The sequence below is a fragment of the Geotrypetes seraphini genome, chromosome 5 (genome assembly GCF_902459505.1).
Source record: "Geotrypetes seraphini chromosome 5, aGeoSer1.1, whole genome shotgun sequence".
NCBI classification, from domain to species: Eukaryota; Metazoa; Chordata; class Amphibia; order Gymnophiona; family Dermophiidae; genus Geotrypetes; species Geotrypetes seraphini.
Window position 1 is genome coordinate 118,871,255 of NC_047088.1, and position 27,589 is coordinate 118,898,843.

The window sequence follows — 27,589 nt, forward strand, 5'->3', positions numbered from 1 at the left end:
CTAGTGAAGGTTATGTTATCCATCTCATCAGCAGTGGGGTGTGGAGTATTACTTAGAAAAGTTTGCATGTTTGTCGATATTGTTGATTGAGCAGTGTATAGTTCCTTATAATAAGTTTGGAAAGTATGTAGAATCTCAGACTGCTCAGTGAGAATGATGCCATCAGATATCTTTATGGGTGATAATAATAATAATAATAATAACTTTATTCTTGTATACCGCATTACCATGGAAGTTCTATGCGGTTAACAGATGAAGAGACTGTACATTTACAGCGAAGTTACAATTTCAGTAATGTTACATTTACATTTTAGACGATACATTTTCAGTAACGTTACATTTACATTTTAGACGATAAATTTACGGTGAAGTTATTTTTTCAGTATGAACATATGTTCAGTTTGAGCTTTTAGGTAATTAGCAAGCAAATGACCAGCATTGTCATGTTCAGCATAATAAGCAGTGTCTCACATGAAGAGATTTTTGCCAGATCTTTTACTCAGAATGGAATTGTAAGCTAGTTGATGATGTCTCAGTTGTTCTAATACTGCTGTGTTGGTTAAGTCTTTTTGATATTTGGCTTCTAGACATTTAATATTAATCTCCAGCTGTTCCAATTCAGAATTATACTTTTTATTTAATCTAGCCTATAAGCAATGATAATTCCTCTTATATATGCTTTAAATGAGTCCCAAAGAGTGATCCAATTGGTGTTGTCAGAGTTATTAACATAAGAACATAAGAATAGCCTTACTGGGTCAGACCAGTTCTCATGGTGGCCGATCCAGATCATTAATACCTCACCAAAACCCAAGGAGTAGCAATATTTCATTCTACCGATTCAGGGCAAGCAGTGGCTTCCCCCACGTCTTTCCTAATAACAGACTATGGACTTTTCCTCCAGGAACTTGTCCAAACCTTTCTTTAAACCAGCTACGCTTACGCTATCCACTCTCACCACAACCTCTGGTAATGCATTCCAGAGTTTAACTATTTTCTGGTTGAAAAAATATTCCTCCTATTGGTTTTAAAAGTAGTTCCCTGTAACTTCATCGAATGTCCCATAGTATTTGTAATTTTTGATGGAGTGAAGAATCGATCCATTTGTACCCATTCTACTCCACTCAGGATTTTGTAGACTTCAATCATATCTCCCCTCGGCCATCTCTTTTCCATGCTGAAGAGCCCTAACCATTTTAGTCTTTCCTCATATGAGAGGTTTCCATCCCCTTTATCATCTTGGTCACTCTTGTTTGAACCTTTTTTAGCGCCACTATATCTGTCTTGAGATACGGAGACCAGAATTGAACGCAATACTCCAGATGAGGTTGCACCATGGAACGATACAAGGGCATTATAACATTCTTAGTCTTGTTAACCATCCCTTTTTTAATCATTCCTAGCATCCTATTTGCTTTTTTGGCTTTGCCACACATTGGGCGGAAGGTTTCATCGTATTGTCTACAATGACACCCTGATTCTTTTCTTGGATGTTAGCCCCCAAGGTGGACCCTAGCATCCGGTGATTCAGATTATTCTTTCCAATGTGCATCACTTTGCATTTGTCCACATTAAATTTCAACTTCCATTTGGATGCCCAGTCTTCCAATTTCCTAAGGTCTGCCTGTAATTTTTCACAATCCACATGCGTGTTAACAACTTTGAACACTTTAGCGTCATCTGCAAAGTTAATCACTTCATTCGTCGTTCTAATTTCCAGATCATTTATAAATAAGTTAAATAACACTGGTCCCAGTACAGATCCATGCAGCACTCCACTGTTTACTTTCCTATTGTAAGTAAAATATTCACTGATGTCAGAAACGTGTTCAATAAATCCGTGTTCTTCCAGCAGCATGGAGTTAAACCTCCAACAAGGTTTTGAAGATTACATACTTATGTTATCAAGGCTAATACTTAGTAGAGTGTGATCTGATACGGTTATCGATTCCATTTCAGCATGGGATATTTGCTGCATTAACATCTTTGTGATCAAATAAGGTCTATACAGGAGTAGGAAGAGTGCAGAGGAGAAAAAATAGTATAGCAGCAGATGTAGAAGCATTCATGGATCAAGTAATTTAATTGGGATATGATATCTAGCAGTTCAGCACCCGCTTTACTAGTAGTATACTTTACAGGCAAATGCCTATCAATTAGTGGATTGAGAATGAGATTATAACACCACCAATTATACATGGGGTTTCACCCTCACCAATGATAAGATCAGCAAGCACATCAAAGAATTTAGGATCATCTCTGTTTGGAGCATAGATATTAATGATGGACAATTTGAAGCTTTTTAACAGATAAATTAATTTTAATCTGTCTGCCCTCAGTGTCATTACATTGAGAGTGGACAGTTATATTTGGATGTTTTTTGATCAATACAGCAGCACCATTTTTTCTTCCATCCGCCTGGGAAAATAATGGTGGTACTGCCATTTAAATCCAGATGAGTTTCTTATAAAAGAGCGACATCAGGTTTGTGCCCAATGAGATATTGGAGAATTTTGGTTCTTTTAATGGGATTATGTAAACCCTTCACATTTAGTGATATGCATTTAAGTGGCATTAAGTGAAGTCAATAAGATTAATGAAAATTTATCAATAGAGACATATGTAGTAGCAGAACATCCATACTTAACAACATCCTGAAACCAAAAAAAACACCCATAAACATGGGTATAAGGATGATTAAAATTTGGTCAATGAGATAAAAGAGAAAACAGATCAAACCACACCAGCAATTAGTATATTAACATGATAGAGTAAGCACACTTACATTCAGAGATATAATTTAAGCATAATAAGCTGTTACTGAAAGTAGAATGCAGTATTTGCTAAGCAGTCAGTAGTACTATTGAATGTATATGAGTGACATCTCAAGTTACTAATATCAATTAGACAATGAAAGGCTGTCTTACTTGTACTCACAAATATATATGTAGTCTTATGATTATACTACAAGGAAATCCATATAGCCTAAGTAAGCAATTAATTCTTATGTAGAATCTCTCGATTGTACTTACAAAACTGCAAATAAGATATTAGAGATAAACAGAAAGTTCCACGATACAGTCAGGTTTTATCAGTGGAGCATGGTGACACCGATTCCAGAAAATTGGCAAGTGCATTAGGATCAGTGAAATCCTTAATGCGATTATGCAAGGTGATGCGAAAGTGTGCAGGGTATAACATCTCATATTTAGCGTTGAGTTTTTAAAATTGGGGTTGATATGCCAAAGCTTGATTCTGTAGCCGAGCAGAATTCTTACTCAGATCAGGCACAAACAGAAGAGTTACCCTTGAATTTCACCTGTGACTTCATTTTGGCTTTTTGCATTACTTCAATAGTTTGGTTATAATGAAGCAGATGTACAGTAAGATTACAGGCCTTGGGTACTTGTCACAAGGCAGTCTCTGTGAAGGAACATGATGCACTGCTTCTATTTCAAATGGGTGTTCAAATTTGAGATCAAGCAAAGATGGTAATGTAGAGCTCAAAAATATGGGTAGGTCTTGCCCTTCTCTCCCTTCAGGTACATCAAGTATCCGCAGATTTCTTCTTCTTGCTCTATTATTTGTGTCGTCGAGTTCACGCTCCAACTGTTCAACACTTTTAAAATGGCGCCTTAGATCTCTTATACTTTCCACAATTATTTGCTGCTTGATTTCTAGCGCTTCCACACAATTTCTAAACTGAGAAAGATCAGTTTTCATAGAGGCTACATTTTCTTTAATTTCTTTGATGTCTTCCTTTGTTTCTGACATCAAATCTTTCAACAATCTGAGTTCATCCAAAATCAACGCGGTGTGATTCTCATTAGGTTTAGCTCCGGTTCTTTTGATGGTGAGACAGGATCAGGTTTTGGTCTTTTTCCACCCTTATATGAAGACATCTTATTGATTGATATACTTTAATGCAAAAGTCCAATTTTAATACTGGTGTGCATAGGATTATTGTGTAAAATTGCTGGAGCTCTCGTTCATGCTGCCATCTCCTTCAAAGCTCACTAGCACCCCCCCCCCCCCAAATAACCACGTTATAAAACAATGGGCTGCTATCGCAGCCATTCTGGAAGTGATTTTTAAAAAGCGAGTCATTCTACCAAAAACGCTCATTCAAATGAGGTTGGTGGAGAGTAGTGAAGACTCACTAAATTTGCATGTGCCCATTGCTGGTGACAGAATAAAAAAAAAAGAAAAACACAACAACCGTAGAGATGCCCATTCCCTTCCGCTGCCATGCAACACCACCACCCCCTGCAGTGGGAGAGATGCCTACTCTCTCTCACCGCCAAGCAATCCTCACCAGCAGTGGGAGAGATGACCATTCTCTCCTGCTGCCATGCAACACCCCCCTGTCTCCAACACCCAGCAAACTCTCCCTCTTACCTTAATTTAGATGGATGACTAGATGGATGGCTACTCCCTCTGGCCAGCTGGCACGCCTTTTCAAAATGGACCTTCCCCTCCCTGGTGCATCCTGGGATGCACTGAGGAGGGGCCTGAGGCTCCAATTGGCACAGGTTATTTAAGGCCCCTATAAGAGGGGCCTTAAACAACCTGGGCCAATCGGAGCCTCAGACCCCTCCCTGGATGCACCGGGAAGACCCATTTTGAAAAGGTGGGCCAGCTATCCAAAGGGAGTAGGCATCCCTCTGGTCAATCATCTAAATCAAGGTAATGGGGAGAGGGTGCCGGACGGAGAATGACACGGGGACAAATTTTTCCCCGTCCCCACGGGAACTCATTTTCCCATCCCTGCAAGTTCTTTTCTTGTCCCTGCCCCATTCCTGCAAACTCCATCATCATCTGCACAAGCCTCAAACACTTAAAAATCATAAGTGTTCAAGGCTTATGCGGTTAAGGTAGAGCTTACAGGAATGGGGCAGGGACAGTGGCAGCGCCAAAACTAACGGGGATGGGGAAATTGAGTTCTTGCGGGGACGGGAACAAATTTGTCCCTGTGTCATTCTTTAGTGCCGGGTGTTGGAGGCAGGTGAGTGTTATGTAGCAGCAGGGGAGAATGGGCATCTCTCCCACTGTTGGGGGGAGGTCACTTGGCGGCGGGAGAGAGTGGGCATCTCTCCTACTGCAGGGGGGGGTGTTGCATAACAGTGGGAGAGAATGGACATCTCTTCCGCTGCTGGGGGGGTTACTTGGTGGTGGGAGGACATGGGCATCCCTCTCACTGTCCAATATCTCTTTCTCATTCCCTTCCTTACTGCAAAGGGAGCTGGGAAAGAAAGAGAGGGATCCAGGGTGCATCTTTCCCATCCCCTCTACTGCCATATCCAACATTTTTCCCTCTCATCCCCCGGACCATGTTCAGCATCTTTCATCCCTGCCCATCACCCCTTTTCAGCACCATGCCACATCTTTCCCTCCATTCTTTCTACCACTATGTCCAAGATTCCTCCCTCTTTCATCCCTTTCAGTCTGTCCCACTGTTCCCTCTCCACCACCATAACATTTCTCCCTCTCATCTTTATCTTCTCCATCTTTCTCTTCCTTCACTCCTCTCCCTCTCTATGCCCAAAAATTCTCCTTTCTTCCATTCCCCATGTGTACCGCCTCTCTTTCCCTCTCACATGCATATGCCCAACAATTCCCCCTTCCTATTCTCTCCCCCACCTCAGCATCTCTTTCTCTCCCTCCCTCCCTCCATCCATCCTATGTCCCAAGTTTGTACCCCTTCCTCTCTCTCTTCTCTGTCCCAAGTTCATGCCCCCTCCCTTCTGTGTCCAAACCCACTCCCTCCCTCTTTTCTGTGTCCCAAGTTTGGGCCCCTCCCATGTCCTAATGTGCTTCCTCTTTTATCCCAAGTTCATGCCCCTTCTGTCTCCCTTCCTTAAGCCAACCCGCATGTGTGCTCATTCCTTCCCTTCTGTGGCCCAACTATTTTGGTGCCCCCCTCCCACAAGACTGTACCGGAGCCATCAAGGTCAGCTGTCTCCTTCCTGCCTTCCAGCCGAAGTTCTTAACAGGGCCACGGTCCCTACACGCTGCACGTGGCTGACCTGAAGCCTTTCCTCTGATGTCAGCTCTGACATCTGAGGGAAGGCTTCCAGCTGAGGAAAGGCTTCTGGGTCAGCTACGGGGGCATGCTGGGAGTGCTGCATGCTGCTTTGTGGAGGAGCAAGTGCAGATGAAGGGCAAGAAAAGGAGGCACACTAAGGTATTTGAACCCCTTGAGGTGCCTCCAAACCTACAGGATCCCTGTGAACCCAGGGGTGTCCCATCAGGATCCCCGTGACCCCCAAGGGGAACCCCACGGGTTCCGCAGGATTTCCATCATCCCCATTCCCAGGCAACTCTCTAGTTCAGCTGAGTTGGTTATTGAGTGTTGACGGGATTACATGATTCTTAAAATCATTTCTTTGAATGTGGGTGGGGTGTCCTCACCAATTAAATGAAGCAAGATACTTCACACATTGTATAAGAAGCATATAGTGATTGCAATGTTACAGGAGATTAATTTGGATGCCATAGAACATGCTAAACTTTAAAAAAATGGGGGGTGGGGAATTATGTAACCTACCTTGCAATTATAAAAAGGTGGGTGGACTTAGACGGGACCAAAATGGCATCGGGGGCAGACGTGTGTACGGAGCGTCTCCGAGAATAAGACTCTAACAGACACCAACACTTACTTTTGATCATCTTCCTAGAGTTTTGTCTTCTTTTCTGATGGTGAGGAAACAAAAAGGGAGTACCCAGTCAGGTCCTCCAGTGACCAGGAACCCACGGTGACTGTTGCAGACAACTATCCCCAAAGTAACTTTGCACTATACGATGAAGAAATGGTTTCAGGAGGAACACTTGAACCAATGGTGGTTCTTAGTCTAGAAAGGATTTCTTTGAGCCCAGATCAGAAGCAGGCTTCACTCCAGTCCAGAAGAGAGAGCCCCCGCAGGTAGTGGAGTGGTGCTAACTCTACTGGAGATGGAAGTGTGGCGCTAACTCTTGGAGGAACAGCAGGAGAGAAGTTGTCAGTAGAGAATGGCCCTCCTGCAGCCCTGATATCAGCACCCTGCAAAGTGGATTTAGAAACTTTCCAGAGAGAGGATATACAATTTGGAGATTTGGTGAAGCCTCCAGTAGTCAATTTGGACGCACTACTACTACTACTACTACTACGATTATATAGCACTACCAGACATACACGGCGCTGTACAGAGTCACAAAGAAGAAGAAAACAGCCCCTGCTTGAAAGAGCTTACAATCTAAACAGACAAGCCAAACAAACAGGATGTCATAGATACAGTTAAGGGGAATGGTTAATCTGCTGGCTGGGTTGGTGGGCAGTTGGGGGGGTAGGGCTATGGATTGAAGATGGTTTTCAGTCTGCTTTTAAACAAGGGAAGGGGCTTGGTGGACAAACTCAGGTAATTTATTCCAGGTATAGGGGGCAGCTAGATTAGAGGAAAGAAGTCTGGAATTGGCAGTGGAGGAGAAGGGCACAGCTAAGTGTGGCTTATCTGAGGAACAGAGTTCTCTGGGAGGTGTATGAGAGAGAAGAGATATTGAGAGGCAGCAGAATGAACACACTTGTAGGTCAGCAATAGGAACTTGAATTGTATGTGAAGGTGGATAGGGAGCCAGTGAAGTGATTTAAGGAGAGGGGTGACATGAGTGTAGCAAGGTTGGTAGAAGATGAGTCATGTAGTAGAGTTTTGCATAGATTGCAAGGGAGAGAGGTGACTTAGTAATCTAAGTGTGATGTTATAAGAGTGTGGACAAGGGACCGGGTAGTGTGCTCAGAGAGCAAGGGGCGAATTTTGGTGATATTGAAGAGATAGAAGGAAAGCTGTGACTATACTACGGAATGACAGTGTCTCTATCAACACCATGTTGACTACTCAAGGTGAATGGCTGAGACAACACGGTGAGAGTATCCAAAAGCATGAAGAACAGATTAATCAAATTAGGACCTTAGAAACTGAATTTATTAAGGAGAGGTCTGTTATCCAGAAAGAAAAAATAGAATTCATGGAGAATAAACAAAGGAGAAATAATTTAAGAATTCAGAACTTTCCAAAATCCCCAACTGTATCAGCTGTTGAAATGGTAAGGAGATATATGAAAGAGATATTGTTTTCTCCCGAGAATTTACCTCCAATATTGAGAGCTCAATATATCTCTATTGGGAATAAAATAGGAAATTCAATTCCTACTGATACGGCTAGAGGGATGATGAGATGAATCTAACTAAAATTTCTGGAAAACTCCTTGGAAGTAATTACAGAGAGGATTATCCTCATTTTGACATTTGCTTTGGAATTTGATAGGGACTTAATCCTTTGGACTTATTTCAGACATATTAATGAGCACTTTCTAGGTTCAATAGTACGTTTGTTTCTTGATACATCTCAAGTAACGCAGAAAAGAAGGAAGGATTTTTTTGACATATAGACGTGGAGAGGCATAAATAAAAAAAAAGTCTAGAGTCCCTTTATAGCCTAAGGCCTTAAACGTTGAAAGTAGAAGCAGGGAAAAATGTCCATAATAAAAAAAAAGAACGTCCAAACGGAGGTTTTCTTGATAATGGCCTGCCTCTACATTCAGGCTGTTTAAACGCCCAGACCACCACGTACGTCTATACTTATACCTCCCCACGACGTCTACACTAATACCCCATAATGAACCAAAAAAAATGCCTTAAAAGCCCCAAAAGGTCCAACACAGAGGGCTTTTAGGGCGAAGGAGGAGCCAGTCCTTCACCTAAAAAGCTGGATTCTGTAAGCCGGGGTCTGTCAAAAAACAACACCGGTTACAGAATCCACCCCCCCCCCACAACATCAGGGCAAGAGGAAGTCCAAGCCTTCTTTCCTCGCGGCACCCTCGACCTCCCCAATGAAGATCGGGGCAAGAGGGAGCCCAAGCCCTCTTGCCCCTTGATCCCCAACCCCCCTGAGTCCGATCCGACCAGGAGGGAGCCCAAGAGCCCTCCTGGCCTCTCGCCCCCCACCCCTACAAGAATCGGGCAGGAGGAGCCCAACCCCTCCTGGCCAGGCGGAACCCCGACCCCCCCCCCCACTACAATACGGGCAGGAGGGATCCCATGCCCTCCTGCCCTCGACACAACCCCCCCAACGACCGCCCCCCCCGAACCCCTGATCAGTCAGCCCCCCCCCACCGACCCCCTGACCCCCCCGCCAACCCGCCAACCCCCTCACTCCCAATCCCACTCCCCATACTCCCAATGTTGGACGGACGGACGGGTACCAAGCCCGCCCGTCCGGCAGGACAGCCGGCTCTGGAATGGGGCTGGATTGGCCCAGGCGGCTGAAATCCCACCCACAGGAAGGGCCTAAGGCACCTGGGCCAACCAGAATAGGCCCGGGAGTCTTAGGCCCTTCCTGTGGATGGGGCCTATTCTGGTTGGCCCAGGTGCCTTAGGACCCACCTGTGGGTGGGGTTTCAGCCATCTGGGCCAATCCGGCCCCATTCCAGAGCAGGCTGGCACCCATCCGTCCAGCCAACATTTAACAGGTATAGGGGGTGGGATTGGAAGTGGGGGGGGTTGGCAGGTCGGCGGGGGATCGTGGGTCAACAGGGGGGGCGATCAGGGGTTTAGGGGGGCAGTCATTGGGGGGCTGTGTCGAGGGCAGGAGGGCCTGGGATCCCTCCTGCCCGATCTTGTAAGGGGTGGGGGGCGAGAGGCCAGGAGGGCTTGGGTTCCCTCCTGCCCTGAACGTAATCAGGGGGTTGGGGATCGCGGGGCAAGAGGGCTTGGGCTCCCTCTTGCCCTGATGTCTTTGGGGAGGTCGGGGATGCCGCGGTGCAAGAGGGCTTGGGCTCCCTCTTGCCCCGATGTTGTAGGGGGGGTGATGTATCACGGCAGGAGAGATGCCTCATCTCCCCTACCGCGATGTCATCACTCCTCTACCTGAACTGCCGCGACCCGCGACAGGAGAGATAGGGCATCTCTCCTGCCGCGGGTCGCAGCCGTTCGGGTAGAGGAGTGATGGCATCGCGGTAGGGGAGATGAGGCATCTCTCCTGCCGCGATCATTGCTGTAGGGGGTAGGCAGGTTGCTGGGGCCGCTGAGCTGATCGCAGCAGCCATGATCAGCTCAGCGGCCCCTTTTTCGGCACTTAGACCTGTTTTGACTTTGTCTAAGTCAAAACGTATAAGTGCCGACTAGGCAACCTGCCTAAGGTTTTGGTTATACCTACTGCACACCTAGGTGTAGGTCGGCCCACCTCCCGCCCACCCTTTCCCTTCCTCTAAACACGCCTCTTTTCTCTCTGTGCGTTTAGTGGCAGGGGAAAGGACTAAGCTGGTTTTAGATACTTCTAAAACCAGCTTTGGTTATGGGTACTTGGACAATCAGGCTTTTTGATCATCCAAGTAGCCATTTAGGACACTTTTTAGACGTTTTTTTTTTTATTATTATGAACCCCCTAGAGTCCAAGCCTTGAGTGCATCCTTCAAGTTAAATTTTATTTAAAATTTCTTATACTGCCTAATCAAACCTTCTAGGAGGTGTACAAAAATGTTAAAACCATCTACTGACTAAAAAACAGTTTAAAAAACGCACATTAGGACAAATACTAGCTTTTAAGTACTGATAAACTAACAAAAAATTAACGAACAGAGACAAGGGAGCTGGAACTACAATATGTTGAGAAAAAGAGAACATGTAAGGAAAAAGAACGATAGGAAGGGGAACAGGTATTAAGATTCCTTCTAAATACTGGGTAGTCCTTAAAAGGACAATTAGGAGTCAAATGCGTCGAGAAAGAGAAATGTCTTTAGTTTTGACTTAAAGTTGGTAAGTGTAAGTTTTTCGCGTAAGTAGTTTGAAATATTGTTCCAAAGAGAAGAGGCACCAACAGAAAAGATTGAGGTCTTTAGTGTGTTTATATGTTTCAACGATGAAATTTTCTGCAAAATGTTTTGCGACTAAGTGGAAAACTTTACCTATTCTTTGAACCAAAAAAATTGTTAGATTTCATTGTGGCTAAAGAAAAGGGGGGAGGAGGAGTAATGATTGGGCCAATAGTCTCTCCTATAGCTTAAAACAAACCGGCTGCCAATTTTGTACTCTTGTCACTGTTCCCCTTTTTTGAAAGTTTTCCCTTTTTTCTTTATTTTATTTCCTTTACTTGGTCTTCAATATTATGGACTAAATATTATGATTAATTTGCTATTGGGTGACTTGTTTCACTGTAGAAGTTTTGTGGGTTTACTTTATAGATCTGTATTCAAGTATTATATGCTTGTCTGTATTGTAAAATATTCAATTAAAAGAAAAAGGCGAGTTTTATCATTTTATTCACAAACAGATTATGTAATAGTTCAGTTAATAGTGGAGAGTCAACAATGTCTATGCCTCCGGTGTTTATGCTAAAAATTCATAGTGAATCTTATTAGGGAGTTGTCCTCCTTGAGGGACTATCCTCTGCAGAGAAGGAGAGAGAGGAGTCAAAGATGACTCTGAGGTTGCAAGTGGATAAGACAGGGAGGATGAGACTTTTGTCCACAGAAACAGAGAATGGAGGGAGAGGGGAAGTAGGTTTAGGTGGAAAAATAAGAAGCTCAATCTTAAGCTATATTCAGTTTTAGGTGGCAGTGAGACATCCAGGTAGTAATGTCTGACAGGCAGGCTGAGACACGAGCCAGGATTCCTGTAGAGATATCTGGTGTGGAGATGTAGATCTGGGAGTCATCAGCATACAGGTGATATTGAAAACCATGGGAGGAGATTAGTGCACTGAGGGAGCGTGTATAGAGGGAGAAAAGGAGAGGTCCCAGGACAGAATCTTGAGGTACACTAATTGACAGTGGGATAGCAGTGGAGGAGGATCTTCATGAAAGGTTTGAGGGGAGACCCAGGAAACTACAGGCCGGTGAGTCTGACCTCAGTACCGGGAAAGGTGGTAGAGGTGCTGATAAAGGATCGCATCATTGACCACCTTGACGGACACAATCTGATGAGAATCAGGCAGCACGGCTTTAGCAAAGGAAAATCTTGCTTGACGAACTTGCTATACTTTTTCGAGGGAGTTAACAGTGTGGCCGGGCCCGTCCCCGAGTAGGTGGGAAGCTATGGTCCGGGCCACAAGTAAGATTTTTAGTACGCCTTTTATATGGTAGTGAAAGGAAGACCCGGATACCGGATTCCTTGGAAAATAGTATCAGGTTTATTACGGTCCCAAAGTATACAGAAAAGAAACATAAGCAAAAAAGAAAAACATTCACCTTGGTTGGTTACAGTCCTTTAGGTGCCTCCTGCACACTATGATATTCCAGTTCAGGTGTTTTACTGAGGAGCTGGATTGCACCTCCTTATCAACAGCAAAAATTATTATAACATCAAAATATTATCAGTTCAGTGCCTTCCTTGGCTTGTATCCCCACTGGGATTTATTGATCTCTCTGGACCTTTAACACCTTTTTGCTTCTCTAGCTGAGCACGGCTTGCTTCAAGCCTTTTCTCCTCTCAGCTCTCTTTATCTGCTTAACACGTTGTTCTCACCTCATTAGCTTTGACAGCACTGCTCTGGCTGTCGGGGAAACACATACAATGAGGGAACGTTCTTCAGGAGCTTAGCTGAGGACTCTCACATATTGTATTCCCCCAGGTCCATGTCCTCTTCACTCATACTACTCAGGACACTGCACATTTCCCATTCACCTTCATGGGAACCTTGGCTTAAAGTTTCCTTAATTCTCTCAGGTTGTGCTGCCCATCCCCCTCTCTGCAAGTCTGCCAAAATACTTGCAGCCTTTCCCTGGGGATAATTTCTCAGCCCTTCTCTCTGGGGTTTAAGTTGCCAGTCACTGTACCTCCCAAGTGCTGCACCACCTTTCCTTAGGTGCTGGCTTCCTGCCATAATAACGCTCATGCTGGGATTCAGGCACCCTTCCGTGACCTGGAAACTCCTGGAGTAGTTGGCTGCTCTCATCAGAGACAGCTGTGTCCTCATTCTCTCACTCTTGCTTCCTCCTCTCCTGCTTTCTCTCGTCTGTAAAACTGACTCTGCCTATAAGGCAATCTCCTGGGTCTGACTCCACCCTCTCTATATTAGTCTCAGGTTTCCTCCTGACCTCTGGAAAGGAGTGATAGGGGGAAATTAGTGGTTTTCAGAGCCTTCCTTAATTGGCTCTTCAGCTGTGCTGGAACCTGCCTGGACTTGCATTCATTTGGCTGAGCCAGCTGTCCTGGCTCCATGCCGGGTTTACAGAGCCCTGTGCTTGCATTCTGGGGAGTTTTAGCAGTAGTTTTCACTGTGACAGGAGCTTCCCTGTCACAAAAGGCAGATAGACAAAGGTGACCCGGTCGACATTGTATATCTGGATTTTCAGAAGGCGTTTGACAAGGTCCTGTATGAACGACTACTTCAAAAAAATTGTGAGTCATGGGGATTGAGGGTGAAATACACACGTAGATCAAAAACTGGTTGGCAGATAGAACGCAAAGAGTGGGGGTAAATGGACAATTACTTGGACTGGAAAAGCGTCACCAGTGGAGTGCTGCAGGGTTCGGTGCTTGGGCCTGTGCTCTTCAATATATTTATAAACGACCTGGAAATTGGAACGATGAGCGAGGTGATTAAATTTGCAGATGATACAAAGTTATTCAGAGTAGTAAAGATGCAGGAGGATTGCGAAGACCTGCAACAGGACATAAACACGCTCGAGAAATGGGCTGCGACATGGCAAATGAAGTTTAACGTGGACAAGTATAAGGTGATGCATGTTGGTAACAAAAATCTTGTACACGAATACAGGATGTCTGGTGCAATACTCGGAGAGACACCCCAGGAAAGAGACTTGGGAGTACTGGTCAACAGATCGATGAAGCCATCCGCGCAATGTGCAGCAGCAGCAAAAAGGGCAAACAGAATGCTTGGAATGATTAAGAAGGGGATCACAAACAGATCGGAGAAGGTTATCATGCTGCTGTACTGGGCCATGGTACTCCCTCACCTGGAATACTGTGACCAGCATTGGTTGCCGTACTTGAAGAAGGACACAGTACTACTCAAAAGGGTCCAGAGAAGAGCAACTAAAATGGTTAAGGGGCTGGAGGAGTTGTCATACAGTGAGAGATTAGAGAAACTGGGCCTCTTCTCCCTTGAAAAGAGGAGACTGAGAGGGGACATGATTGAAACCTTTAAGATAATGAAGGGAATAGACTTAGTAGATAAAGACAAGTTGTTCAACCTCTCCAAGGTAGGGAGAACGAGAGGGCACTCTCTAAAGTTAAAAGGAGATAGATTCCGTACAAATGTAAGGAAGTTCTTTTTCACCCAGAGAGTGGTGAAAAAATGGAATGCTCTTCCGGAGGCTGTCGTAGGGGAAAACACCTTCCAGGGATTCAAGACAAAGTTAGACAAGTTCCTGCGGAACTAGAACGTACGCAGGTAGGGCTGGTCTCAGTTAGTGTGCTGGTCTTTGACCTAGGGGCCACTGCGGGAGCAGACTGCTGGGCACGATGGACCACTGGTCTGACCCAGCAGCAGCAATTCTTATGTTCTTATCCACCATAGCATACACTGAAAGTGCAGTGGGAGAGATAGGAAGAAAACCAGGCAAGAACAGAATCCTGGAATCCCAATGTATCAAGGAGTAGGTGTTATCAACAGTGTTGAAAGCAATAGATAGATTGAGAATGATGAGGATAGAGTAGAGGTCTTTGAATCCGGCTAGGAATACGTTGTTTGAGACTTTAGCAAGGGCAGTTTCAATGGAATGCAGTGGGCGAAAGCCTGATTTAAGTGGGTCAAGAAAAGCTTGAGATGAAAGGAAATCTAGGCAGTAGCTGTAAACAGCATGTTCAAATAGCTTGGACAAGAAGGAGAAAAGGGAGATGGGGCGATAAGAGGTCTAGTGAGTTGTTTTTTTTAGGAGAGGTGTAACTATAGCATGTTTGAAGACATCAGGAACAGTTGCAGTGGAGAGTTACAAGTTGAGAATGTGACAACAGGGATGACAGTGGGAGAGATCGTTCTGAGTAGGTTGGTAGGAATCAGATCAGAGGAGCAGTTAGTGGATTTGGAGGAGAAGAGAAGTGCAGTTTCCTTTTAAGTGGTTTCAGAAAAGGAGAAAAAGATGGCAGGGGTTGAGGGGAGGTTGGCAGAGGGAACCTGATTGGTTGAGAATTTAAGTTTAATTCTCTGAACCTTGTCATAGCTGAACTCAGCCATAGTCTGGGGGGAAAGTGAAGGAGGGATTGGAGGTGAGGGCACTTTGAATGGTGAGTTTAGTGTAACAAAGAGAAGGCAAGGGTTAGAGCGTACAGATTTAGTTAAATGGGCATAGTCTTCTTGTTTTGCAGACTTGAAGGATGTCAGCAGGAATTTGAAGTGTATGAAGTCAGCATGTGTGTGGGAGTTAAGACAAAGACATTCAGCAAATTTAGTACAGGAGCAAAGGTAACAGATGTTGGTGGTCAGCCAGGACTGGAGTTTGACGTGACTTACAGGATGGGAGAAGCAAGGGTATCTAAAGCAAAGGAGATGCCTTATGCTAGAAGACATTTGAAGGCTCTTTGTTTTCTTTAGTATAATTATTGAAAATACTGAATTATACTGAAATTCTAGCTAAAAATTAGCAAAACTATTGTTTAAATGTTGACAAATAAACTTACAGAATTTTTCAGAATTTGTAAATTTTGTGTGCAGAATTTATAATTTTTTTTTGTGCAGAATTCCGCCAGGAGTAAAGTGGTAGAGTGATACCTAAGGGTACATTTGACTTACCGTATATGCTTTTAAATGAACAGAATAATTTTTACTATGTTTTCATAGTAACATGGTCATGTGAGCTAAAATGAAACTGCTTTGGGAGGGATAAAAGCAGGTTATTGAGACACTTCATCAATCATGTTGAAATTTTTGTAACCAGCACAAATATTACCCTAGCTCTTCAGATAAATCTCTGTTGAAGTAGAGGAATCTCCATGTGGATCACTGTAATTTTTTGGCTGGTGTGGAAAAATAATTAGTTTTCTTGAACTTATTTTTCCAGAAGGAAAGTACTGATCATCACAGTAGAAGTTAGGTGTATAAAATATTTAATTGTTAGGACATTAACTTTAATGCTGATATTCTTCTGAGCTTTATTAAATAAAGAAATTGAAGGAAGAGAATTTTTAAACTTAATTAATGGGCCAAAAATTCCCAAGTATGTGAAAGAAAAACTTGAAGAACCTATATCATGTACAGAACTCCAGTCAGCATTGAAGTCTCTCAGGGCTGGATCCGCCCGGGTAGTGATGGTTTCACAGTGGAGTTTTTAAAAATCTTTTCAAAATGTACTATTACCTCATCTTTTAAATTTATATCAATCACAACTGACTAAGGGTTGTATATCAAGTACTATGGTGGACTCGTTAACTATTGTTTTGCCGAAGCCAAATAAAGATCCCATGTTGGTTTCGAATTACAGGCCTATTTCTTTAATTAATGTAGATGGAAAACTCCTGGCTAAGTTATTGGCTCTAAGACTAGCCAAGGCTCTCCCTTATATGATCTGTATGCACCAAACGGGTTTTGTTGCTCAAAGACATTCTTCAAATAATACCAGATTGGCATTTTATATGCTAAATTTAACAAAAAAAATGGACGATCCAGCCTTCTCTGTTTCTTTGATCGTGTAGAATGGACTTTCATGTATCAAGTAATGGATTGGTTTGGTATAGGATCCGGATTTATTCAAATGATTCAAACCTTGTATAGTTCCCTTTCTGCCAGATTTTATATTAATAATACTTTTTGAGAGCATTTTTGTCTGAAGAGGGGAGTTAGCAAGGATGTCCTTTATCTCCTTTGCTTTTTGATATTATTTTGAAACCCTTGTTGTTGGCCATTCAGCAGGCAAAGAAGATACAAGGAATTCCATATGCAGGTCGGGAATATAAGGTCTCTTGGGTCAGTTAGAGAAATGGGCGGAGAAATGGCAGATGAAGTTTAATGTAGAAAAGTGCAAAGTAATGCATTTAGGCAGCAAGAACGAGGAATACGAGTATAAAATGTCAGGTGCAACTCTGGGTAAGAGCGAACAAGAAAAGGACCTGGGTGTACTGATAGATAGGACCCTGAAACCGTTGGCACAATGCGCAGCAGCGGCAAAGAAAGGATATAAAAATGCTAGAGAGGGTGCAGAGACAAGCAACGAAGCTAATAGATGGTATGGAGAACTTGGAATATGAGGAACGACTCAAGAAACTGGTACTGTTCTCCCTTGAGAAGAGGAGACTGCGAGGAGACATGATTGAGACTTTCAAAATACTGAAAGGCATCGACAAGATAAAACAGGAAAATAAATTATTCACATTGTCCAACGTGACATGGACAAGAGGACATGGACTGAAGCTAAGTGGTGACAAGTCCAGGACAAATGTCAGGAATTTCTGCTTCACGCAGCGAGTGGTGGACACCTGGAATGCTCTCCCAGAGGAGGTTATTACGGAATCCACAGTTCTAGGATTCAAAAGTAAATTAGATGCACATCTCCTTACGAGAGGCATAGAGGGATATGGGTGACGGAACCTACATCAGGTGTACACCTGACTGGGCCTCCGCGTGTGCGGATCACCGGACTCGATGGACCATGGGTCTGATCCGGAGAAAGCAATTCTTATGTTCTTATGTTCTCTGCTTATGCAGATGATATTTTGCTTCATTTGAAGAATCCTGAATCTACCTGCATTTATTGGAATTGATAGATCGATTTAGTAAATTCTCCAGGTATAAGATAAACTGGAGCAAATCAGAGGTTCTTCCATTAAATGTGCATTGTATAAAAGGCTTATTTGATCCATTCCCATTCCTTTGGAAGGAAGAGGAAATGAAAATATTTGGGTATTATGATCCAAAGAACATTGGAAGATACAATGACAGTAATTGAAAAATCCTTATTATTGAAAGTCAAAAAAATGTGTGAGCATTGGAACCCATTACATCTTTCTTGGTGGGGGGAGTCCAAACCATCAAAATGATGATTTTACCTGTAGTTTGCTACCAAATGAGTATGTTACCGGTTTATTTTCAAAGTTCATTTTATAAGAAATTAAATGGGATTCTTACAAAATTTATTTGGCTGGGTAAAACTGCTAGAATAGCTTTATACTTCTCCCTCCATATTCGCTGTGAAAGGGGGATTAACAGAACCGCAAATACTGAAAAACCGCAAATAACTTTTTTATATGTTATTTGCTGTTTTCTATTAAAAACCATCGTGAATATGGTGAAACCATGAATAACATGGTGGGAGACCTGGCCTGTTTCTGAAGGAGTGAAGGAGAGGCAAAACACGGTGAACAAAGTGCTGGGATCAGCGATTTTCTCTATAAACGCTTGGAATCAGCGATTTCTCTATGCAAGCTGATGTAATTTGGGGGGGAGTAGCCAGCAAGCTAAAAATCGTGAATAATCGAAACTGCGAATACGGAGGGAGAAGTGTAGCATCTTTACAAAAATCACAATCGGCGGGGGGGGGGGGGATAAATTTTCCAAATTTTTATAAATATCATCAAGCATTCATTCTGCGTATGTATTGGATCCTTCCTGAACTCATGAAACATTTTCCAGACTTGCTATTAGAAACCTATCTATTCTTATCTTTTCATGACCACATAAATCAAACTGTTAAATCCTGCTTCTATAAACTTCGTTTGATAAGATCCATTTCTTCTTACCTAGAACCAAAATCGGTTAATATCCTTGTTCATTCCATGATTATTACCAAAATAGATTACTGTAATTCTTTGCTCTATAATATACCGCAAAAAGAAAAGAAAAGACTACAAATAATCCAAAACACTGCCATAAAACTTATATACAAAGCAAAAAAATACGATCACGTAACACCATTACTCATTAAGTCACACTGGTTACCTATTAATCACCGAATAACCTTCAAAATAGCTCTTTTAGTCTTCAAGGTACTGTTATTTAACACGCCCCAATTCATATCAAGAATGATTACTCCATATCATTCAACTCGACCCCTTCGATCTTCACAACAAGATTTATTATCGATCCCCTCTCTAAAAATAGTGGGAACAAGGAGAAACGATATGTTCTCTGTTTTAGCCCCCCAACTCTGGAACACTCTGCCTCTATTTATTAGAAAGGACAAAGATCTTATCTCTTTTAAAAAACAATTAAAGACTTTTTTATTCAACGACGCATTTACCGACTAATTAGTTAGTCTCTTGATTTTTCTTTCTTCTTATCCCCATCCTTTTGTTTTTTCCATTACATGTTTTTCACTTCTATTTGAGCAAAATTTGTAACTTTTCCCTCCTTTCCTCTCAGTCATGTTTGTCATAAAACTAAATGTACAGTGTTTTCCTTAAATTGCAGGTTATTATTGTTTTATTTGCCTTTAATGAGATATATGTTTTTTATTTAAACTTGTTTCTTTTTATATAAGCTGTTAACAATTTTGTTATACGCTTTTTAACTTTTTAATAATTAGACAGTTAGTCTTCCCTTAATTTGTTTTAACTGTACATCGCTTAGAATTTCTTATATAGGCGATTAATCAAATAAACGTGAACTTGAACTTGAACTTATTCATCCCCATTGCGTTTGTGCCATATCTCGAGAATTAAGTTACCTAGAATATACAAGGACAATAGTATTATTTGTGCTACCTGGAATACCCTAAAATTTATTAATAATTTCACTCCTATTCCAATACAATAATCCAAGTGGAGGAGCAGCGAGACTGAGCTTAGAGAGAGGAGCGGAGGAGCAGTGAGGCGAAGGGGAAGGAGAAGGAGCACAACAAGTAAGGAGAAAAGGAGAAAAGAGGAGGAGAAAGGGAGCACTAGAGAGGCAGAGAAGGACGGGAAGCTTGGGGCAACGGCGAGTGTAAGCTCCGCCCACCCCACCACGTCGGCAAGGCAGTGCCGAACTCCCCCTTATATGGGGAGGGGACAATGGCGCGCCGCCGTTCGGCGGGTGACGAAGGCGAGCGACAAAGGCGCTTGTTAGCGAGCTCTCCTTTGTGAAGGAGCCGGGAAACTCAGAAGCCTAACAGAGTGACCTAGAGTGGAAACTACAAGTCCTAGTTTTTAGCTAGCTAAGCAGCAGGGCTCATTTCCCCACATACCACACACCTAGAGGGGAAACAAGCACTCACTGGCACTAACACAGTAACGCAAGCAGACTCACAACAAACGGAAAGACAGCAATCAGGAAGTTAGAACACATCCAGTAACATACTAACACAGTAACACCAGCAGAGTAACAACAAACAGGAAGGCAGCAAACAGGAAGGCAGAAAACATCCAGCTGACAGAGACAGAAGGTTCACAACTAATTCGCTCAGACAACTCAGAAGGGGAGCAAGAGATGGAAGCCCAAGGAAGTCAGAAGATGAGCTTTCCAGTCTTCTGCACCGGCTGCAAAATGTATGACTACCTCCCTTCGGGGATTCGGGCATACATTTGCAGTCGTTGCATGGAGCTGGATAGCTTGAAATGGCAAGTCCAGCTGCTAGAGGAGACAGTGCTGGAATTAAAAGAACTCCTCACCTTTGAAGAAGAAATCCACGTACAGGAGAAGCTTCTAATGGAGTTTAGTCCAAACAAAGAGGTCAAAGAGCTAGAAAGATACATCGAGGAAGCTCACCAGCAGCATGTGGAGAACTGTACCCGAGCAACCCAGGAAGAAGGCCTGGACAAGAGAAAAGACACCCCTGCAAATTCTGGAGAGACTGAAGCTGAGATAAGGGGTGACCACACACCAAAAGAAAGAGGGAGACTACATGGGGATGTCCCCCCACCCAAAGAGCAGAAAACAACTTCAGGCATATCACAGGAGGGAGAAGATTGGCCCTATACCATGGATGTGGACCTATGACCCCCCCAAGGAACCCCCGAATAAAGAAGATGGGGATCATCGTGGGAGACTCCATCATACATCATGTGGACAGCCACACTGCAAGAGGAAGAGAGGACAGAATCGTCACCTGCCTACCTGGAGCAAGAGTGAAGGATGTGGCCAACAGGAACACCAGTATCATAGACACCGAAGAGGTGCTTATCCGTGGGAACCAATGATGTGAGTGGACGGAAGTATGACAGGGAAGAAATGAAGAGCCAGCTCCGATCACTCAGAAGAAAACTGAAGATCAGGGAGGTGAAGGTAGCCTTCTCCGAGATCCTTCCGGTACCAAGAGCTGATGGAATGAGACAAGGGGAATTGCAAGCAATCAATGCCTGGATGAGACGATGGTACGAAGAGGAAGGTTTGATTTTGTGTGCAACTGGACGGCGTTCTGGGGAAAAAGCAGGTACTACAGAAAGGATGGACTACACCTCAACAAGGAAGGAGTGAGAGTATTGGCAGGTAACATGAAGAGGGCCATCGAGAAAGCTTTAAACTAAAGGACAGGGGAAATCCGAAAGTCTACCACCAGTCGATGGCCTGGGCGACAGGATGCCCTGAAGAAGGAACTACGGAAATTTACTCAGACCCAGGAGGGGACGACCACAAAGCAAATAAGGGAGACAACGCAGGAGTAGAAAAAGATACTCAGACACAGGAGGGGAGCAGAAAAGGATACTCAGACACAGGAGGAGACGACCATAAAGCAAATAAGGGAGACAATGCAGGAGCAGAAAAGAATACAGCAACAGAAACGGTAGAGACCGCTAAGCATAGAAAGTCCAAGAAGGTAACACAAAGGGAACTCAAATGTATGTATACGAATGCTAGAAGTTTGAGAAACAAAATGGGAGAATTAGAAACAATAGCAAAAAACGATGAACTGGAAATCATTGGCATAACAGAAACATTGTGGAATGACGAAGAATGGGACACAGTACTACAGTGATACAAACTATACAGAAGAGATAGAGTGGGGCAGAAAGGTGGAGGCATTGCTCTATATGTTCAGGAAGGAGTAGAACCTGTGAGAGAGACTATGATAGAAGAGAAAGAGAAGCTGGAATCACTCTGGATAAAGATTCCCAGACACAATGGTGTTGACACAAAGACTGGCATTTACTACCGACCGCCAGGACAAGTAGAAGAAACAGACTTGGAAATTATAAGAGGAAATTAAACACGAATGTAAGACAAGTAATGTCATTATCGTGAGGGATTTCAATTTCACTGGGATAGACTGGGACCTGAGAACCTCTAACTGTGGCAAGGAGGCCAAGTTCCTGGAAGCACTAGGGGACTGCTTCCTGGAACAAATGGTAGAAGAGCCGACGAGATGAAACGTCACCTTGGACTTGGTCCTACATGGCATTATGGGACCGACAAAGAAAGTAGAAGTCACGGTCCTGCTGGGAACGAGCGATCACAACATGATCAACTTTAGACTTGACGTCGGGAAAGGGAAACCACAACCTTAAACTTTAAAAAGGGAAGATACGATAGCATGAGAGCCATTTTGAAAAAATGGCTCAGGAAAAAGATGGGCAAAGTTAAAACGGTAGATCAGGCATGGTCCCTACTGAAAAATACTATCATGGAAGCACAAAGCCTCTACATTCCACGGATTTCCAAAGTAAAGAAAACTGAAGGCAAAGGAGAGCCGGCATGGCATATTAGAGAGGTGAAGGAAGCCATAAAAGAAAAGAAGGACTCCTTTAAAACGTGGAAACGCATGAAAATAACCGAAGCTTGGAACAAACACAAAGATGATCAGAAGAAATGTCACAAGGCGGTGAGGGTTGCCAAAAAGGACTACGAGGAGAAAATAGCACAAGAGGCCAAAAATTTCAAGCCCTTCTTTAGATACGTAAAAGGGAAAAACCCCGCAAAAGAGGCGGTGGGACTGCTGGATGACCAGGGAGGTAAAGGGTACATCAAGGATGACAAACAAATTGCGGACAGACTGAATTCCTTCTTTGCGTCTGTCTTTACGAAGGAGGACACCGCAACAATACCTGAAACAGTGAAAGTATTCAAGGGAGTAGTAGAGGACAGCCTCACCACAGTAGAAGTGGATTTGGACCAGATATACCACCAGATTGACAAACTTAAAAGTGACAAATCCCCTGGACCGGACGGAATTTACCTGAGAGTCTTAAAAGAACTGAAAGTTGAAATTGGAGAACTATTGCAAAAACTTGCCAACCTGTCAATTAGAACTAGACAGATACCAGATGACTAGAAGATAGCAAACGTCACGCCGATATTCAAAAAAGGATCGAGAGGAGTGCCGGGCAACTACAGACCTGTGAATCTCACGTCTGTCCCTGGAAAGATGGTTGAAGTGATGATTTAAGATAGCATAGTCCGACACTTAGATACACACGACCTGATGAGACCCAGTCAACATGGATTCAGGAAAGGGAAATCATGTTTGACGAATTTACTGCAATTTTTTTGAGACAGTGAACAGACAAATATATAGTGGAGAACTGGTGGATATTATATACTTGGACTTCCAGAAAGTGTTCAACAAGGTTCCACATGTAAGACTTCTCAGGAAACTACAAGACCATGAAATAGAGGGAGACATACTAAGATGGATAGGCAAGTGGCTGGAAAACAGAAGGCAGAGAGTGGGCATAAATGGGAAGTTCTCGGACTTGGAGAAAGTGACTAGCTGTGTGCCCCAGGGCTCAGTACTTGGGCCCATCCTATTTAATATTTTCGTCAATGACCTAGAAGAAGGAACATCCAGTGAGATCATCAAGTTTGCAGACAACACAAAGCTATGCCAAGCAATCAGATCGCAGAAGGATAGCGAGGAACTCCAGAGCGACTTGTTCTGATTGGAGACATGGGCAGAGAAATGGCAGATGAAGTTTAATGTGGAAAAGTGCAAAGTGATGCATTTAGGCAGAAAGAACAAGGAACACAAGTATAGAATGTCAGGTGCAACTCTGGGAAAGACCGAACAAGAAAAGGATCTGGGTGTACTGATAGATAGGACCCTGAAACCATCAGCGCAATGTGCGGCAGCGGCAAAGAAAGCAAATAGAATGCTAGGCATGATAAAGAAGGGAATCACGAGTAGATCGGAGAAAGTAATAATGCCACTTTATAGAGCGATGGTCAGACCACACTTGGAATACTGTGTCCAAGATTGGTCTCCATACCTAAACAAAGATATAAAACTGCTGGAGAGGGTGCAGAGAAGAGTAACGAAGCTAGTGAAAGGTATGGAGAAACTGTATTATGAGGAACGACTTAAGAGACTGGGGTTGTTCTCCCTTGGTAAGAGGAGACTGCGAGGGGATCTGATCAAGACTTTCAAAATCCTGAAAGGAATCAACAATTTAGAGCAGGAAAAACAGTTATTTACAATGTCCAATGTGACACGGACAAGAGGGCATGGACTGAAGCTGAGGGGGGACAAGTCCAGGACAAATATCAGGAAGTTCTGTTTCACGCAGCGAGTGATGGACACCTGGAATGCTCTCCCAGAGGAGGTTATTGCGGAATCCACCATTTTAGGATTTAAGGGTAATCTAGATGCACATCTCCTTATGAGAGGCATAGAGTGACATGGGTGACTAAAATTATGCCAGGGTACACCTGGCGGGGCCTCCGCATGTGCGAATCACCGGACTTGATGGACCTAAGGTCTGATCCGGAGATGGTAGTTCTTATGTTCTTATGTTATGTTAATCCATGAGTCAATCTCTGACTATCTGCATATTGTAACTTGCTGAAATGTCCAGTTCTCTTGAATGTAAACCGCCTAGAAGTCGCAAGATTGTGGTGGTATAGAAGAATAAAGTTATTATTATTATTATGGTTAAACTCCAAGATTCAAATTGGCGAGTCTAAGATCATCTGGACACATTGGCTGCAGGCAGGCATACATACTTTAGATCAGTGGCCACATGCGGCCTGTCAGGTACTATTTTGAGGCCCTCTGTATGTTTATCATAATCACAAAAGTAAAATAAAACAGTTTCTTGATCATATCTCTCTTTAGCTATAAATGACAATATTATTATTAAGACTTGGCCAAAAGGAAAGATTTATAAACTATGAAGAGTTTTACCTCATGCAAAATTGTCATTTCTTTAATAAGACATTAACTATTTTTTCTGCGGCCCTCCAAGTACCTACAAATCCAAAATGTGGCCCTGCAAAGGGTTTGAGTTTGAGACCATTGCTTTAGATGATGTAATCTCTAATGGGAAAATGTTAAATTTATCACAACTGCAATAATCATTCGGTATCTCAAAGTCTCAAGCTTTTAAATGGTTGCAGTTGAAACAGGCCATTCAGAAAGGGTTCCCTGACTGGCGTAACTTAAACAATCAGTATAGCTTACTGGGCCTATGTTTCCAGACAGATTTCCTAGGACATCAGGCCGCCAAGTGGTATAAATTAATATCGGAATATTTGAATAAGAAACCAAAAACAAGCCTAAGGGACATTTGGAGCATTGAGACAAAGCAACAGATTTCTGCTACTCAGTGGTCACGGATTTGAACATGGAGGATGAGATGTACAGTGTGAGCATCTATGAGACAAACTTGGTTTTTTCTGTTGTATAGAATTTTTTGGACCCCTATTCATTTGCAAAAGTTAGATAGTTCAAAGTCTAATAGATGCTGGCATTGTCATCTTGAAATAGGGACACTGAATCATCTGTTGTTCTATTGTCCCTTAATACTCAATTTTTGGAAATCTATGGGGGGAAAATTACTATGGTACTAGGTGTTTCCATACCATTATCATACAACGTGGTCCTTTTTGGGACATTGTTAAAATCTAAAAGTCCAATCAATATAAATATAAATAGATTTTTTCTTGTCATGACGGGAATAGCCATGCAGCTAATATTGGAAAAACTGGAAGAATTGGGACAGACTAAACCTTGTGTGTTGGTGGAAACCCCTTTGTCAAAGTTACAGGTATGAAAGGATGTTATCAGAGCAATTGGGGACTAGTAAAAAATTTAAAATCATTTGGAGTCCATTAGAGGGTTATGTTAGACAATAGATTGTTCTTTATTTAAGGTTTCTGATTCCTACACACATCCAGGGAGGGGGTGAGAAATGGGAGGGGTGGGGGTGTGATTAAGTACAAACATAAGTGCTGTGTTTTCATGATATTGTATGTATGTATACTTGGCACTTTTTTCAGTTTTAGAAATGAATAAAGAATTTAAAAAAACCCCCACAACCAACTTTAATGCTGATAATTCTGATCTTGTTTTATTGATTTCTTTTTCAAGGATAATATTGCAGAAAAATCATGCTGTGGAGTTCCTTGTAAATGCTCTGGACAAAGAGGAGACAGAGGAGTTCTCGGTGCTATTGGACCACAGGTAATAATATTGATGCTATTTTAGTAAAAAATGAAAAAACAAAGGGGTCCTTTTACTAAGCTGCAGTAAGCACTAATGCATGCTTAGTACAGCTTAATAGGGCTTACCGTGGGGCACACTGAGATGTCCTGTTGTAAGATTCAAATGTGCACACAGTACTCATACACTAAAAATATTTTACATTTTTTCAATGAGGAGGTTTGGCTGGGTGTGGAGAGTGGGTTCATATATGCTAATCAGTCAGAGCATGAGCTACACCTACAAAATAGGGGGCCTTAGCGCCAAAAATAGAAATTTGGACATTTTACTGCAGCTTTAAAAATGGCCTTAGCTCATGGAAAAGTCACTAAGGCCACTTTTTAGGGCAGCTTTGTAAAAGGGCCCCAAAGATACCTAAAACCATAACTGCTATCATTGCAAATAAGGCAAATCACTATCTCCTCCCCCCCCCTCCCAACACACACAAAATCAGTAGTGCAGTTTTTAGTACCGGCTGCGGCGGTAACAGCTCCAATGCTCATAGAAATTCTATGAGCATCGTAGCTGTTACTACTGTGACCAGCGCTAAAAACGCTAGTGCAGTTATGTAAAAAGGGGGTATATTTTTATCATTGTTTTTTATTTATGAAAATGTATATTCCTCAAAAACCATAGTTATAGGAAGATTACAGAGGGGCATAATCAAAAGAAACATCTAAGTCCGTTTGGGCTTAAGTCGCAAATCGCCCAAAGTCAAACACGGGAAAAGGTCCATTTTCGCAAAATACGTCCAACATTTTTTTTTTCTCGAAAATCGTCTAACTGTACGTCCAGCTGTCTGATCGTCCAAACCGCTAAGTCGTCCATCTTTATATCCCATTTTGACCAAAAATTCGTCCAACTCAAAAACGCTTACAAAAAGACCTTTTGGGCATGGGAGGGGCCAGAAAAGTAAGGGACTGGACACCCAGACATGGGACCAGAGTAGTGGGGTACCTTACAGGGCACTGCTGTGAACTTCACAAAAAGGGTCCCACAATACACATCTCACAACAGCTCCCTTATAGGTCATGGTGAGCCCCCCAAAACACCCCCAGAACCTACTAGGCCCACCTATCTACCAACCCAATAGCCTTTATGGCTGCAGGAGTCACTTATATGGAAGTACAAAAGGGTTTTGGGGTTTTTGGGGGGTACACATTTTTTACCATGAATGCAGTGATTAGAATGGCTTATGGGCCTGGGTCCTCCTCTCTATGGTTCACTAACCCACCCACAAAACCACTTAAGCTACCTCTGTGCAGCTCTACTAGGCTTTCCTATGCCAGGCTGCCAGGTGCTGATGTTCTGGAGGCAGATATGTAAAGTTGTTATTATG

General features: G+C 43.0%; 1 protein-coding gene across 7 annotated transcripts in view; it reads left to right on the plus strand.

The window, feature by feature from the left end:
• COL6A3 (collagen type VI alpha 3 chain) overlaps positions 1-27,589 on the plus strand; it is a 1,265,605-nt gene that overhangs the window by 423,445 nt on the left and 814,571 nt on the right. For all 7 annotated transcript variants that reach the window (XM_033946673.1, XM_033946674.1, XM_033946675.1 and 4 more), the window contains one exon: positions 26,140-26,232. In XM_033946673.1, the coding sequence (XP_033802564.1) occupies positions 26,140-26,232 (93 nt within the window). The remainder of the gene's footprint in view (positions 1-26,139; positions 26,233-27,589) is intronic.